Source organism: Gavia stellata, chromosome 2, assembly GCF_030936135.1.
Source record: "Gavia stellata isolate bGavSte3 chromosome 2, bGavSte3.hap2, whole genome shotgun sequence".
In the NCBI taxonomy this organism is placed as follows: Eukaryota; Metazoa; Chordata; class Aves; order Gaviiformes; family Gaviidae; genus Gavia; species Gavia stellata.
In genome coordinates this window covers 37,600,886-37,618,239 of record NC_082595.1, presented here as the reverse complement: position 1 = coordinate 37,618,239, position 17,354 = coordinate 37,600,886, and the positions used below count along the sequence as shown (strand labels likewise).

The 17,354-nt window shown below is 38.4% G+C and overlaps 1 protein-coding gene across 1 annotated transcript in view; it reads left to right on the top strand.

Moving 5' to 3' along the window:
• Nucleotides 1-17,354, top strand: part of MAP3K4 (mitogen-activated protein kinase kinase kinase 4) — a 75,484-nt gene that overhangs the window by 29,028 nt on the left and 29,102 nt on the right. The window contains exons 5-13 of the mRNA XM_059828090.1: nucleotides 3,962-4,108; nucleotides 6,482-6,639; nucleotides 7,040-7,156; nucleotides 7,608-7,707; nucleotides 7,797-7,880; nucleotides 10,090-10,356; nucleotides 14,210-14,359; nucleotides 15,422-15,583; nucleotides 16,589-16,722. Of these exons, the coding sequence (XP_059684073.1) occupies nucleotides 3,962-4,108; nucleotides 6,482-6,639; nucleotides 7,040-7,156; nucleotides 7,608-7,707; nucleotides 7,797-7,880; nucleotides 10,090-10,356; nucleotides 14,210-14,359; nucleotides 15,422-15,583; nucleotides 16,589-16,722 (1,319 nt within the window). The remainder of the gene's footprint in view (nucleotides 1-3,961; nucleotides 4,109-6,481; nucleotides 6,640-7,039; nucleotides 7,157-7,607; nucleotides 7,708-7,796; nucleotides 7,881-10,089; nucleotides 10,357-14,209; nucleotides 14,360-15,421; nucleotides 15,584-16,588; nucleotides 16,723-17,354) is intronic.

The window sequence follows — 17,354 nt, the reverse complement described above, 5'->3', positions numbered from 1 at the left end:
TGGGCTGGGTATGATTTCACATTCCAGTTATCTGCTGCTCCAAAATCAATTGCTAAGTTACATTACAGTCCCAAATAAATTTCAGTCCTCTCTCTGCCCCCTCCCACCCTCTCCCTTACTCTCTCCCCTTTTCTTTCCTTCTTATGCTAGGATTTTGGATGCCCTCATATCCAAAACCACAGTACCTACAATTTCAATCTTAAGAGTCATAGTTACAGTAAAATATAGTATAGCATACTGTATTGTAAAGCAAAATGTATCCTTTTTTCCCAGAGACTATGGCTATTTTTTTGCTTACATTTTGTATTCTCCTTGTGGACTTTGAGTTAAGTAAAAATGACAGGTTTTTCCTGGAAAACAATGTGTTTGTTACAGACTGTTTTGATGGTGTATACTGTCTTGCTAATTACATTGGAAAATAATGAATTCAACTCAGCAAATGCTTGCTGTCCCACGCAGTATTTCTGAACAGGCAAAGGACCTGTGGAGGATATTTCACAAATAGATCTATTTGTTTCCTGAAAAATTATTATTCCTAAGATCTTGAGCAGGCTCAAAACAGAGTCTAGGGGTCTGTTTTGTTCTGCAAGTTCACAGAATATTACAGAATTATGGAGAAGTCTGGGTTGGAGATACTCCGGTCCAACCTTCTGGAAGCTGGGCCCTGTATTAGGTTATCCAGGGCCTTGTTAGGCCAGATCCTGAATACTTTCAGTGAGAGAGAGATTCCACTGCATCTCCAGCCAATCTGTTCCAGCGTTTATTTTTTTCTCCCAGTAAAGCATTTTTTTCTTGTATCCAGACAGAATTTCCCTGAAGCAACTTGTGCCTGTTGCCTCTTGTTGGGTCGCCGTGCATCCTTGTGAAAGGAGTGCCCCCATTTTCTCTGTAACTACCCTCTAGGCATTGGAAAAGTGTGATTAGGTTCCCCTTGCGTATTCTCTTCTGTAGGTTGAACAAACCCAGTCCCTTGATTTGTTCTTCGTATGCGTGTAGCGCAGTGCAGTTTGGTTTCTATAATGATTGACCTAGTGGGTGTCACTTGGAGCACTGAGACCTTTAAGCATGCGTCTCCTACTTTTTGGTACCATTTGAAATGTGTAGCAGTACTGCTTGAATGTACTAGTCCTGATACTCAACTTTTCCAAGATGAGGTTAAATTTTTGGATTACTAGCAAGTCAATTCTATTTTAAAAAAAAAAAATCTTGTTTGCGAGAAAAGATAAACACACCAGCACAGAAAACAAAACCAGCACAGAACGTATGCTTCCTACAGTGTGCTTTTTCTCCCATCCTTTCTCACTAGCTTCCCCTTTTTGAGCCATCTCATCCATGTTTCACTTTTAGCAATAGCTTTTGTGATCTTCATGATCCCGTGTTATCAGAGAGAGCTGTTCTCTTTTAATGGCAACTTGCTATTATGTGGTGGCAGTGTAGTCACTGAACAGTTGAAGATGGTTCTCAAGTTCTGCATTTGTGCTGAGAAGTGGAGGGGGGGGGTGTGGGTATGTGCACATGCACATGGGTTATTTCTGTTAGGTCGTTAAATTAGGCACTGTTTGTCTGTTATAACTTGTGTTGAGTGTCTTACAGCACCATGATCTTCTGCAAAATAACTATCACATCTCTCTGGATCTTTCATACCAGTTTGTATCTTCAAAAAGGTAGTAGATGATACTGTCGTTTCATAAAAGCGTCTTCCTTACAAAAATCAGTGGAGAAATTAGGTCAATACTGCCAGAAGATTTTTAGTTCCAGATTATAGGATACTGTAATAGAGAAATGCAATTTAAAAATAAGCAATTTCTTCTTCATTGACACCCATTTAAGTCTATAACTAGAAGCACAATAGTATATGGTATGTTGATGCAGGTGCTGATTTCTTAATTACCAATTCTGTAATCCACACACCTGTTAACCAGGTAGTATTTGAACACATTTTGATGATTTTTTTTAAAGCAGAAGCGAGCTAAAGGATATGTGTTTGGATGAGCAAAACCATATCTGATGATCAGCACTCTGTCTAGATGATCTTAACAGCTTGTGGTACCTCCTGGAATATTTGGGTCAACAGTCCTTATGTCATCCATTAACATTTTGTGCAGACTGCTTATGGTCTGTTATTGTCATGTGGCATGCATTAACTCTAAGGTAGTCTGACCTAGTTGAAAAGTCACACCTACCTGGTTTCTGGTAAGTGACTGACACCACTTGGAGCAGGGCCACAATGTACTGAATAGTTACTGTGTTCTGCTTAATCAGGTTTTGTGTATCGGGTATAGTTATACACGTACGCATTCTTTAGTGTGCTCATTATAGACCATATTTTTTGTTTGGTTATTGCCTTCTGAGTTTCAGTTCCAAAAGTTGACACTTAACATTAGCACTACAGGGTTTTTTGTAAATCCTGTATTCTGTTATTGAGTAGCACTACACATCACTGCATAGCGGTGGTATTTAAAAATAAAAGTATCTCTATTTTTAATGAAGTTTTGAGAGTATTTTATTTTGGAATAGACAAATGTTACTCTTTGCAAGTTTTAGAAGTGAACTTTGCTTGTATCTGTAAGATGCATACTATATAGTGAAGTTTTACGGATAAGTGATATTGCCAAGTCCTGTCTGTCTCTGTGAAAAATGGGAAGTTAAATACCAATTTTAAATTCTTTGAACAAGTTGTGTTTTTCTTTGTGGATCCAAGGGCAAAAAACCACAATTGGTTAACAGAGAGTAAACTGGATGTGATTGAGTGGAGAGTGAAGAATGCACGTTCATTTTTAAATATATGACATGTTAGGGATATAAATGCATAATTACTGGATTTCCACCTTATAAAAAATACTGTTTTTTTTTCCTTTTTCACCTAACTATTGGTAAGTTTTAAACTACAGAGTTCAGAATATTACCCTTGTTTCCCCTGCATGCGGGGGAGCACAGCGTAACATGTTCTGGCCTATAAAAGATTGCAAAGACTCTTGTCATATTAATAACATTATTGTATGTTTTCTGCTTTCATGCCATTATAATTTCTTGTGCATTGAGTCCACTATATTGATATATTATTTTGCCAGGATAGCTATTATACAAGATTTTACAAAGCAGATTAACTAACCAACAGTTCTATTCCATCTGATCCTCCAAATGAACCACTCTGTTCCTCTCAGACTCTCGATATAATGAAGTTGTTGCTCAGAAAAGGTCAGGGGTTGTCAGACCTGGAGACTGATGATAATTTCAGAAGAATACACACTTAGCTCTGGAAGGACATCTGAAAGGAAGGCATTTGTTAGCATAGGTTTGAAACCATTCCTGCTGTTTGTGTACTCCTATGTCTATGGTTGTGCACGTTTCTTCAAATAAATAAAAGCTGTAAGCTTTCAGTGACCACTTCTGTGGTTGAAAAGGTAACTTTCCTTATGGTAGCTGTGCTGAGGGAAACAACAAAAGAAACACCAACTCTTTTCAGATCTGGTATGGGTTTTAGAGTTGTGGACACCTGCCCAACAGACTGACAATGAATTTCCTGTAGTAAAACATTTCTTCTCGTAGGTCTCTAAGCATCTGGCAAACACATTGCGTATTATTCCTGACTTGCTTCCATTTAAACTGTTGATTTGATGATTGTAAGCCCTCTTGCCAACTTCTAAACTTTTCAACTATCCAGTAAGTTGCTTGCTGTGGCCCTGTGCAGGGAATGAAGTCTGAAACATCTGCCTCCATCTCCATTTACAGTTATGTTGGCAAATGGCATGATGGCAATTAAATAATCCTGGAAAACTAGTCATATCTTTCCTGCAGACATGTAGAGCAACTGTCTGTATTTCTAAAAACTGTAGAAATTATGTAGTGATAAACTAACATATTTAGACAAACTGGACTGACAAATTAAGCTTCCACTTCCTAGGGAGAATTTAAGAGTAATGTCTTGACTGATGGCAGTTTTTTGGTTTTTCTCTTGCAGCTAGTGAGAGAGTGTAAAGAGGTTCTGAAGGGTGGCCTGTTAATGAAGCAATATTACCAGTTTATGTTGCGGGAGGTGTTAGATGACTTACAAAAGATTGATTGCAACATTGATTCTTTTGAAGAGGATCTGCATAAAATGTTAATGGTAAGCTTCAAAAAGGAGAAAATATTTGGAGTTCTACTAAGTGTATTGATCTGAATACTGCTAATAGAAATCTGTTGTCCCTGTTGGGTATAGGTCTTGCTCATTTTTTTTTGTTGTGCTACTTCAACATACTTTTATTGTTCTAATGGACTTGTAAAGGTAACACAGTAGCCATTGCCATTTTAGCAATACTGACTTTTGTTTACTGGGCTGTGCTACAGTATACTTGTAAATTGCCTGTATTTACAATAAAATGGTTCATAAATAGAACTGTGAATTCCATACATTTAAACTAAACTTTTATTAAACTTTTAGTATTGAATAAAATACAAATACAATTGTTTGACTAACATCATGTCTTAATATCTTGGTATTGCATTCATCCATTTGATTATACCATATTTTTAATGTGTTTACATTATTGCAATAAGTTAAACACAAAGGAGTATTTTCGAGACAAACACCTGGCCTCTGAAAGAGATTAAATGAAGTATTCCTTAATAAATTTAGTTTAAAACACTGTTCCCTCAGATGTGTCTGATTTTTATTCTTTTGTGAGTTGTTTGAGCTTTGTTCTCACTATTCTGGGGGGAAAAAACCCCAAGATACACCTCAATAACTTATCACTAGTGTTTTGTCAGCAGAGCTGCTGGTACCATCTATTGTTGAATACACATGGATTTTTCCTATTACATGCTTGTCATTGCCTACGGTGGTGAAAATATATTGTTTTACCTGAAGTTTTTTATGCTGTGTGCCTGCCTTCATCTCCATCTGAAATTTCTAGAAACTTCCAGCAGAAATGACCTGACTAGTTGAAAGGAAAATGGTTCATCTTGTCCGTTTTGGAATTCCTTACCTGTTTGTTTGGGGTTTTTTAGGTAGCTGTAGTGTTTTTGTGCTTTGAGGCAAGAGCTTGAACTTTGGCAGAAGTTTTAATTGTATAAGGATTTTGGGTTTTGTAGGTCTTGAAAGGATGGTAACAAGACCGTGTAAATAGGAATAAATGTATCAGACTTCAAAGAATCACAGTTTGTGCCTATTCAGAGTTGTGCCAGCAGCAGGGAAGAAAGATTGGATGAATGGTCAAGATTGTCAGAAGACTGGGGCAGCTGGACAAAGAGAGCTGAAGAGATGATCTGGACTGAAAATAGGGATAGGGAAAACTTGTATGAAATCAGAAGGTTAAGACAGGATTAATGAGGGGTGGGCTGTGGAACTTACTCTTTGTCTTTTTCTGTGGATTCCTTGTATAGGCAGGCAAGGTAGCTCAGAAGAGTACTGGAAGAGGAATTAGGCTGAGAGTGAAAGGCGAATTAAATAAACTCAAGAATGGGGCTACAGCCTGAGACTGTCAGAACACAGTACCTACCTAACACAGAGTAGAGTTTTAAGGTTTCCATATCTACTCTGCTCTCGTGAGACCCCACCTGGAGTACTGTGTTCAGCTCTGGGGCCCCCAGCATAAGAAAGACATGGACCTGCTTGAGCTGGTCCAGAGGAGGGCCACGAAGATGATCAGGGGGCTGGAGTACCTCTCCTATGAGGACAGGCTGAGAGAGTTGGGATTGTTTAGCCTAGAGAAGAGAAGGCTCCGGGGAGACCTTATAGCAGCCTTCCAGTACTTAAAGGGGGCCTACAGGAAAGATGGGGAGGTACTCTTTATCAAGGAGTGTAGTGATAGTACGAGGGGTAATGGTTTTAAACTGAAAGAGGGTAGATTTAGATTACATATTAGGAAGAAATTCTTTACTGTGTGGGTGGTGAGGCACTGGAATGGGATGCCTAGAGAAGTTTTGGATGCCCTGTCCCTGGCAGTGTTCAAGGCCAGGTTGGATGAGGTTTTAAGCAACCTGATCTATTGGAAGGTATCCCTGCCTATGGCAGGGGGGTTGGAACAACATGATCTTTAAGGTCCCTTCCAAACCAAACCATTCTATGATTCTGTGATCTTGGCATTATTACATTTCTAAGGATGGACGTTGCTTGATGTTGTGGATTATTGAACTAAAACAAATTGCAGCTAATTTTTTGCATTCAGTATGATCCCGAAGGGCTGCTGTTTGAAGAAGAATTGTACTTAACCTGCCTTGCACAGCAGGCAAGGTGGTAATACTGTCAATGTTTTCAGAAGAGTGTCGCGGAGACATAGTATTTAATACTTCAGTAGCACTTTCTACTTCCCGAGCCATAAATTGCACCTTTTGTGTGGAAGCATGTAGCTCATTTTCAGTCATAGCAAGTGAAAAATATTGCAGAAGTATTTTCTACAAATCGTATAATACTGAGATTGTTTGTTGATTTGAGAAGTTGTAGTCCTTAGTTACATGTTGTGTAACAACTTCTGTTTAAATTATCTCTTTCCATGTACAGGTTTACTTTGATTATATGCGGAGCTGGATCCAAATGCTACAGCAGTTACCTCAAGCGTCTCATAGTTTAAAAAATCTGTTGGAAGAAGAATGGAATTTCACCAAAGAAATAACTCCTTATATAAGAGGGGGTGAAGCTCAAGCTGGAAAACTATTCTGGTAGGTTTTATTTAATTACTGTGCTTATGGTGTTGGTTTGTACCAGATATGTATTCAAGTCAGCACTTGTTCAGGGTTCCCAGATTGGGCTTCTTGAGGCCTTCTTAAGCAGTTGATAGTCTTTGTGAATTTATGGATTATTACAATGACTGTAGCTATAGGATGCAGTAAGTGCAGATTGCTCTTATTCTAGCTATTACAGGAATGACTGCTTCCATGGAAACTCCCTGTTCCTGGTAGCCCTGTGCAAGTAGCGTATCTGAGGGCCCCCAAGATGCTGCTTGTTTCTGCAGGCGGACTTGGCAACGCGGCTCTCTTGTGTTGGACAGAGTAGGAAGAAGTTTAAGGTGAGATGCTGCCTGAATAAGACCCTGAAGTTCCACCATTTCTGTTGCTACAGTGATATTGCAGGAATGCTGCTGAAATCTACAGGAATATTTTTAGATTCTGGACTACAAGACAGTTGTGATGAATTTTGGGCCAGTGCCGATGACAGTACTGCATCAGATGAAATCAGGTATTAAGCCCTTTGGCTTAATAATAATAAACACACTTACTCATGTTTCTATACCCTGACAGGTACATACTCATGTTTCTACACCCCTGACAGGTACATACTGCATTTTATTTCTTAGACTGAGAACTTTGTAAATGCAAGACTCCATAGACTTTATTGCTGATATTTCTGTATGCAGTAGTAATCATTTTATCTGCTTGAAGCCTAGTAACCTTTTTAGTTCAGGGTATGAGAGATTGTTTATGTAACATTCTTTAAAATCAACTTTTATATCCTTATCAAAAATGTCCCCATGCAGGTTCAATTTATTTCAGTCAGCTGCTTGTAAATATTTATCTTTTCTGTTCTCTTTCTACTGACATATATGTAAATAATTCTTATTTTCTAATAGCTACATAAATGCAATATGACTTATTAAAACATTGTCACTTCATTCTTACCAATGTTTCAGGAGGTCTGTTATAGAGACCAGCCGAGCACTCAAAGAGCTGTTTCATGAAGCTAGAGAAAGGGCCTCCAAAGCTCTTGGTTTTGCTAAAATGCTGAGGAAGGTAAGTTAACAGTAGAGTCTCGTCTTACTTGTATACTTTAAAGAAATTTAGTCTGAAAGCATATTCTTTTGTTTTGTCATTACTTGTAGGACCTTGAAATAGCAGCAGAATTTGCATTGTCAGCCCCTGTGCGAGATCTTCTGAATGCTCTGAAAACAAAAGAGTATGTGAAGGTAAATTCAGTTTAGAGGCATGTAAGTAGAGTGGGGATGCTAAGCAAAATGTCAGAGGATATTTATTGGCATGCTTTCAATTTTTTAGTGTGGCATCTATATCTCAACATGTCATGTATTGTGGCAGTCAAATTGTTTTCTGTACTTGTGTTTGTGTGAGTGAGAATGATAGTCTTATGTTTTGGGAAATCAGTGTCTAATTCCTTATCTTCCCAAAGATTTTCCTTGTGACCTAGGAAAAGCATTTTTGCTTCAATAGTACTTACTCATTTGTGAGAGGGGAGTAATAACACTTAGTAGGGAGTGTTATGAAAAATAAATGCTTTAAAGTTTGAGGTAAACAGATACAACAGTAAATGGACATGTTTAAGTAGGTAATCTCAGACTATGGACATGTGTTTTGTGTGCTTTTATAAAGCAACAGTATTATAGTGGAGCTCTGCTCTTGAGAGTGCTGAGGATATGAGAAATGCAGGGACTGTGTTCTGTTCCAGAATAACTGTTGCTAGAAAACCGTTGTACAGCAAAAGTGGGTTAAACTCTCGGTGCCTGATATTTACTGCGCTATAAATTCCCACATTTATGGTTTTGCACTTTATATCTTAAAAATTCCTAGGTCAACAAGTCTTTATTGTAGTTTCAATTTAAGTAAATCAATTGCTTCAACAGATGAAATTTATTTGGGTCTGCTGTTCTTTTTTTGTCCTTCCATATATTCAATATATATAATTCCCAACTGGGAAATAATCCACTAACTTTTGCATGACAAAATTCTTGTTAGATTTATATAAATGATTGGTAAAAGTAGAAAATTGGTTCAAGGGGAGACTGACAAGTTCATAGGAGAGAAGTTCATAAAGGGTTGTTAAATGATAAAACATGGATGAAACATGTGGCTCAGCAGGACCCTAGTCTGTGAATTGTTTAAGAGTGGGAGAATAGTCAGAGAAATCAGTATATGTTTACTTTTAAAAAAATATTTTTCCCCAAGTATCCATTTTTGGCTGCTTTAAGACACAAGATTAAATTTGGTAGACCTTTTAGTTAAAGATAGTGTCATTGTTCTTATACACATGTTTTGAAGAAAAAAATGAATGTTGAGGTTGAAAAAATCTGTGTAAGCATATGAGTTAAATAATCTGGATAGATTATTTGGATCTCAAGATTATCCCTCTTTCTGTAGTACCTCTCCGCTTTTTTTCACCACTCAAAATAACACGCATTTTGGTGATCAACACTTCGTATATTGTCCTTCAAACATCATCTAGGGAGTTTAAATTTTCAACAGCCTTTTCAATCAGATGCTCATTAGTTTTGGGAAACTATTTTAGCTTTCAGTAGCAACCATCTCGTTTTTTTTACATTGACCTATGGATTATAATGGTTTTAATTATAAAATATGGCTGTCTGTGGTAAAAATGTTGAGTACAGTGTTTTGCCTTAGCTTGATGACATAGAACTCTGAAAAGAGAGAATTAAACTTCACTGTAAGTCAGTTGCCTCATGTCAAATCACAAGTATCAACTATTTCACTGTTTTCACAGTCTGATTCTGATGCCTGACTTGGTGAAAGTGTTGTTACCAATGTGACAGATACAATGCAGAAGTAGTTTTTAAGTAGTATTTTATTAAAAGAGAACACTTATTGGACTTGATTAATCTCTCTTTCGTGAGTAGTAAAAGAATAACTGATACTTTTTAGCCATATTTTTGCTTACTCTTATCTTTTGTGGCCATTGAGAAATGTTATATGGATTCTTAGAGACCCTGAAGGAATTTTTCTTCTTTTAATATTACAGTCTTAAAAGTGTGTGCTTCGTAAGTCTTAAATTAGTCTCAACTAATCTACTTTTTAAAATACGTGTGTATATATATATTTTATACACACATATGTAGTATATTTGTGAAATCGGACTTTATTGTAACAAAATTCCTTTAGAAGAATATGTAGAAGGTTCAATTGAAGGTGCAAGGAAAGATGTCACTGAAAGTTGGTGATCTAGCGGATTTCAAGACAAAAAATTTCTTATAAAGCATTTTGACTTTTAGTGCAAAAATGGCGGAATGTATTGTTTTAGTATGTATATTGTACAGCTGTTTAAGGTGGAAACTCTCCCTCTTGCTTAAATGAGATGACATATATCTATTTTATGTATCATAGAAGACAGCGAGATTCACTCATTCAGTATATTTTTATTTCCTTCAACAGGTACAAATTCCTGGACTCGAGAGTTTACAAGTATTTGTACCAAGTAGTATTGCAGGGGAAAAATCTGTGATTTTGCAGCTCTTCAATGCAGCTGCTGGAAAGGATTGCTCGAAGGATTCAGATGAGGTTGCATATGAGGCCTATTTACTAATGACCAAACACAGTGATAAAGACCATGAATTAGATGACAGCTGGAGTGCATGGCAGGGTCAGCCGGTCAAAGTCGTGCCACAAGTAGAAACTGTTGATACACTGCGCACAATGCAGGTGGGTTTGGTTTTGTTTTTTTTCCCTGTTTATGTGATCTCCACACTTCTAGGAATGCTTATCCTTTCAGATTAACCACAGTAATTTAAGTGAGGTATGTGTCCTTTTACAGGTAATAAAAAGTTAAATTCAAGGATAGGTTTGATTCTTAGTTTTGTTAATGCAAGTATTGAACAAAAAGAAGAGAGTTTATGACCTTTGGAAGAAGGTGCAGGCAACTCAAGAGAACTACAAAGGCATTGTGAGGTTTTGCAGGGAGAAAATTAGAAGGGCGAAAGCACAATTAGAACTTAACCTGGAGACAGCCATAAAAGACAACAAAAAATGTTTCTGTGAATATATTAGCGACAAAAGGAGGGCTAAGGAGAATCTTCATCCCTTACTGGATGCAGGGGGGAAACATAGTGACAAAGGATGAGGAAAAGGCTGAGGTGCTTAATGCTTTCTTTGTCTCAGTCTTTAATAGTAGGACCAGTTGTTCTCCAGGTACCCAGCCCCTTGAGCTGTAAGATAGGGACGGGGAGCAGAATGAAGCCCCCTTAACCCAAGGGGAAATGATTAGTGACCTGCTACACCACTTAGATACCCACAAGTCTATGGGACCAGATGGGATCCACCCAAGGGTACTGAGGGAGCTGGTGGAAGTGCTCACCAAGCCATTTTCCATCATCTACCAGCAGTCCTGGCTAACCAGGGAGGTCCCAGCAGACTAGAGATTATCAAATGTGACACCCATCTTCAAGAAGGGTCAGAAGGAGGATCCAGGGAATTACAGTTCTTTTAGCCTGACCTAGGTGCTGGGGAAGATTATGGAGCAGATCATCTTGAGTGCCATCATGCGGCACATACAGGACAACCAGGCGATCAGGCCCAGTCAGCATGGGTTTATGAAAGGCAGATCCTGCCTGATTAACCTGTACTCCTTCTACAATGAAGTGACCCACTTAGTGGATGAGGGAAAGGCTGTGAATGTTGTCTACCCAGACTTTAGTAAAGCCTTTGACACAGTTTCCCACAGCATTCTCCTGGAGAAACTGGCTGCTCATGGCTTGGGTGGGTGCACTCTTTGCTGGGTAAAAAACCGACTGGATGGCTGGGCCTAAAGGGTTGTGGTGAATGGAGTTAAATCCAGTTGGTTGCCAGTCACAAGTGGTGTTCTCCAGGGCTCAGTATTGGGGCAAGTTTTGTTTGATATCTTTGTCAATGATCTGGATGAAGGGATCGAGTACAGCCTCAATAAGTTTGCAGACGACACCAAGTTGGGCGGGTGTGTTGATCTGCTGGAGGGTAGGAAGGCTCTACAGAGGGATCTGGACAGGCTGGATCAATGGGCTGAGGCCAATTGTATGAGGTTCAACAAGGCCAAGTGCCAAGTCCTACACTTGGGTCACAACAACCCCATTGCAACGCTACAGGCCTGGGGATGAGTGGCTGGAAAACTGCCTGGTGGAAAAGGACCTGGGGGTGTTGGTTGACAGGTGTCTGAATATGAGCCAGCAGTGTGCCCAGGTGGCCAAGAAGGCCAACGGCATCCTGGCCTGTATCAGAAATAGTGTGGCCAGCAGGAGTAGGGAAGTGATTGTCCCCCTGTACTCGGCACTGGTGAGGCCGCACCTCGAATCCTGCGTTCAGTTTTGGGCCCCTCACTACAAGAAGGACATTGAGGTGCTGGAGCGTGTCCAGAGAAAGGCGATGAAGCTGGTGAGGGGTCTGGAGCACAAGTCTTATGAGGAGTGGCTGAGGGAACTGGGATTGTTGAGTCTGGAGAAGAGGAGGCTGAGGGGAGACCTTATCGCTCTCTACAATTACCTGAAAGGGGGTTGCAGAGAGGTGGGTGTTGGTCTCTTCTCCCAAGTGACGAGTGACAGGACAAGAGGAAATGGCCTCAAGTTGTGCCAGGGGAAGTTTAGATTGGATATTAGGAAAAATTTCTTCACTGACAGGGTTGTCAGACACTGGAACAGGCTGCCCAGGGAGGTGGTTGAGTCACCATCCCTGGAGGTACTTAAAAGACATGTGGATGAGGCGCTTAGGGACATGGTTTAGTGGTGGACTTAGCGGAGTTAGGTTTACGGTTGGACTTGATGATCATAAAGGTCCTTTCAAACCTAAATGATTCTATTAAATCCAATGGATTTTAACACTTCTTAGAAGGATTAATCTCCACAATGTGCGTTTTTCAGGGTTGGACTTTTCTAATAAAGAGGTACTTGCAATGTCTAGTTGGATGTTCAGTATCAGAAATGTGGATAGGACTCAAACTGTACATTTTATTAAGAAGTCACCAGTCTCCAGGCACGTATGGCGGTTGTGTGCTTTCCACACAGTGAGGCATGAAACCAGTTACTTTCAGTCATGGATGAATTGTGACATTTAAAGTTAAATTCCTGTGGAAGCTAGTGGATGTTCAACAGTTCTGCAGGAGGAAATCTTTCCAGTCATACTTTCCTTCATCCCAAGCCAACAGGGGTTCCCTGCCAGCAGTTCTGCTGTGCTCTATCAACTGAGCCAGCTGCAGTTCCCTGCCCACCCTGTTCTCATATCCTTATGTTAAGCTAAGTGAATTTTCCTTTTGGTATGTCATGCAGTTCCTTGGATCCCTACCATAAATAGGCTCTATAGTTCACAAACAGAGTGACTTTCCATGTCACTGTGCCTGGCCTTTAGCATTCAGAGGGCTCTAGCAATTACAGGTGGTTGAAAAAGTCACTCCTGTACATACTGGTGTTTTTCACATGCAAGCATGTTACTTCTTCCAGACTGAACAATGAAAAAATAGCCTTTGATTAAGTGTTTAGAATTTCATTGGACTTCTATCCAAGTTAGCATTTCATTCAGGAAATGAAAACACCAAAAGATGGAATTTGGTTTGCAAATGGTATTCTGACATATGTAAGTGCCCATAAAACACTGTGTGTTTGTATGTGTTTATATGTGTATGTGTATAACATTGTTTATTAATTTTTTTAAAATCCAATATTGAAAGGTTAGGAAGTAAAATGTCTTTCAGAAAGATTGTGTCCTGTGTTTTTTAAAAAACGTTTTGATTGCAAACTAGAGAAAATGTAAGGTGTTATTTAAAAAATACTCATAAAATAGAAGAATCCCATCAACAAAGAATTTTGAGCATGAAGATATTCTTTGGGGATGAGGTATTGAAAATCTGGATGAAGTAGGTCTTGTTTTGTGAGTAACTTGTTGGAGATGCATTGTCTGTAGTTTGAAATCAACAGAGCTTAGTATGTGACTCATAATGCCACAGCAAAGGCAACAGCATCTGTGACTGTGTACTTTTATAGACTTCTGCAATATCAGAGCTCTGGTTTCCAAAATATGTTCTTACATTTTAATATTTTTCAAAATCTGATCAAATACTGTGTGGTAAATCTATGGCTTTCCCTGTTCAATAGTAGATTTTTGTCCTGAAGTGTATTACATTACTTGGATAAAACCTGCCAATTTATGTGATGGTTGTTACCTCCATCTGCTTTGAGAAAATATAATTATTTTGCTTAGACACTGCCTTTCTGTGTATAACTATTCTGAAGATAATTTTAATACAGTGTTTACCAAACCTTTCCGGAAGTGAATAGGAGTGTATTCCCCTTGAAAACTTCCCGTGGCATTTGCCTTAATAGAGCTCTGTTCGCAAGATGAGAGTTTATCAAGGTCAGTTGCCAGCATCAAGCTTTTGTGTGTGAATTAAAGATTTTCATGAATAGCGACGAGAGATCTTTCATATTTTAGAATTTAAAAAAAAAAAGAAAAACAATTGGAATTTCCTGATATGGGACGTGTCTTTATAGAGAGGATTTTTTTTTTTATAAGAACTAGTGGTATCTTGTATTCCTAGGTTGATAACCTCCTCCTTGTAGTCATTCAATCTGCCCACCTTGTGAGTCAGAGAAAAGCTTTCCAGCAGTCTATTGAAGGGCTTGTATCTCTGCACCAGGAACAGACATCCAGCCAACCGGTTATTGCCAAAGCTCTACAACAGCTAAAGGTAAGCAGTTTTCAAGATTATGTCAAAATTGATGAAGCTTTGCTCACTGGTAAGTAAAAAACATGTAAGGATTGCAATGCAAATGACACATTCTGCAACTGTAATTTATGCAACCTCTATGGGCTTTACTTTCAGTACAGTTTTCATTCTGTTTTTGCAAAGGATTTGTGAGTGTATTTTTGAGCAATATTGGTGTAATCATTTTTTCACTGAGTAAATGGGAAACAAGTCTATAATGCAATAGAAATATTAATAGCAACAGAATAAATACACCTTTGTATAAGAGCACTATTGAATTAAAAGAAAGTGTTTGATTTCATAAAAATAAATGCTATCAAAATCCATGATCTGCAAGAAACAACTTTTTTTTTTACCATATTTGGAGATGATGGCTACTTTGTGATGTAAAAGTGGCTAGATATCTCTCTGGTTTTTTGCTCTTGTTTTTGGTGTGGTTTGTTTTTTGGGTTTTTGTTGTTGTGGTGGTGGGTTTTTTGTTGGATGAGGGTTTTCTTTCGTGCATTTTTTTTGGTTGGTTGGTTTTTTGGAGGACCCAGAAAAGCAAAGCTTTGTTAGATTGAAGTTGCAATATCAGGTCCCTACATTTTCCCCCTGAGTTCAACAGAAGCTGTGTCCACATACCAGGGTGAAAATACAACCAAAGACTTTGTCACGTTGTAGATAGTAAAACTCATTTTCTCTATTCTTGTCTGTCTGATTTTGGTTGGGTGTTTTTGTTTGGGGTTTTGCTTTTTGTCCATGTCCCGTCGTCTGTCCCCGTGTCCCGTCCCCCCCCCCTTCACTGTCCTTGTTTTTAAAGTTAATCTCACTCAAGCAAACAAGCTTAATTGTAGTGCTTCAGTTAATTATAAGGCTTGCTTAGTGCAACTGCTGGTGGAAAGTGTTTGTTTTTCGAAAACTGAATGAATTGTGATGGTGTTAAAGTACATTTCCATGTAAAATAATGTAATTGTTAGATTCATATTTGCCTTAGTCTGGTCAACTGTGGAATATAACTAATAATTTGATGCCCCCCCATTGCTTTTTGTTGTTGTTACTCAGAGTGATGCATTACAGCTATGCAATAAGATAAGCAGTGCCATTGATAGAGTTGATCACATGTTCACATCTGAGTTTGATGCTGAAGTTGATGAATCTGAATCTGCCACTTTGCAGCAATACTACCGGGAAGCCATGATTCAGGGTTATAATTTTGGGTTTGAGGTAAGGAAACAAAAACTTAATGACACATTTGTTTTAAAGTTTTGGTAAAAACAAATGAAATTTCTGTTTTTGCATTGGTGCAGATAAGGTAACTATAACTCTGTGGAAATACGAAGAATTCTAGCAGAATGTTGTAAAACTATGTGTTGCCACATCAATCTTATGTGAAAATGATTGAAAAAGAACACATAGATCTATTAAATTCAGTCTCCAATTAGCAGTGCCTGGAACTCTAAAAACCTTTAAGTTGTTGATGAATTCAGGTGTAGTCTTGTAGGCTCTGCTACTTGGCAGCATTTTAGATGAAATCAGAAATATCCTTTGATACTGAATGTCATTGTGTAACTTGGCTTCTCGCAGTTTTTCAGCCTAGAATAGCATAATACTGTAATATGAGCCATTCTTTCAAAGTTTATGGTGGTTCTTTGATGCAGTGAATATCGCTTTTGAGTGCCTTCCTTCGAATGCTGATGAGGAAATGTCGTGTTCAGATGCTTTTAGTATACTGTTTCACTATGTTTTTGTTTCATACCCTAACATACTTCTAAGATTAGTCCCCTAAAAACCAGCTGGTATTTCTGTTTAATTTTTTAAATGTACGTATATAACTCCTTTATCCTCTAATGTGACCTGCAATATAACTAAAAATAAACACTATTTCATGGTTCAATCTCTGATGACAGAACTGAGTGTTTACGTAGGATGTTTCTTAAATGATGCGTACACTGTTAAACATCAGCGCATGCCCGTATACACACAAGAATGAAATATGGCTCAAGTGCTGCTTCTCACTATAACACATTATCTGTATCATGTATTTTTGCATTATTTTTTTTTTTGTATAAATATGCAACTGCTTGCATAAAATCATTTTGTCTAAGAGTAGGATGTGACTGTTACCATACTGTGGAGTTCTGTTAGCCTGCAAATACTCCAGTGGATATTGCAAATGGTATTTTTATTCTTCTTATTAATACGTGAAAAGTAATCTTTAGTTTCTTACAGTACCATAAAGAAGTTGTTCGTCTGATGTCTGGAGAATTCAGGCAGAAAATTGGAGACAAGTATATCAGCTTTGCCAGAAAATGGATGAATTACGTGCTAACAAAATGTGAGAGTGGCCGAGGCACCCGACCCAGGTAACAGCCAAGTTGTTACTGATAGTAGTTTGTGTTTAAATACCATGCAGGACTCTCTCATGCTGTTAGTAATGCTTTATTGTTTAGAAGTAGTTCTTCTGAACTATTGATGCTTCTGACTCTTAAATTTTGAAAGTAATTTGAATAATAAATATGTAAAGCCAAATGAACACTCAAGCTGCTTAGCAGAAGATTTTGTGGAACGTTTTGGCCAATGTTAGCTGACAGAAAATGGGAAGAAAAAGTGGAGACTGTTGGACCCAGACAATTAAAAGACTTTAAATAAAGGGTCATTAGGTTGGGGAAGAAAGTGTTATGTGGTCAGGAGGCAATAAAGATTGCAGAATATGCAACAGTCGTTCTCTGGGTATTCTACAGAGAAAGGAGTATTGTTTTGTGCCAGTTGTGGAAACGATGTATGTATGGAAGCTTTAGCCTCCTGTCAGAAAGGACTAACAGAAGGACTTCTTAAAGCATCTAAGTATGGCCCACAGATGAGGAAGAAGTGTTTTCACTCTGGTGAAAATTCTTCAGTTCTATGATTGCAGGAATGGATGCATTTGTGGATGTTTTTTGTTGTAGTTTGAAGTATTTTCTGTCTGTTGACAGCAGTGTTGTGCCCAGCGGTATCT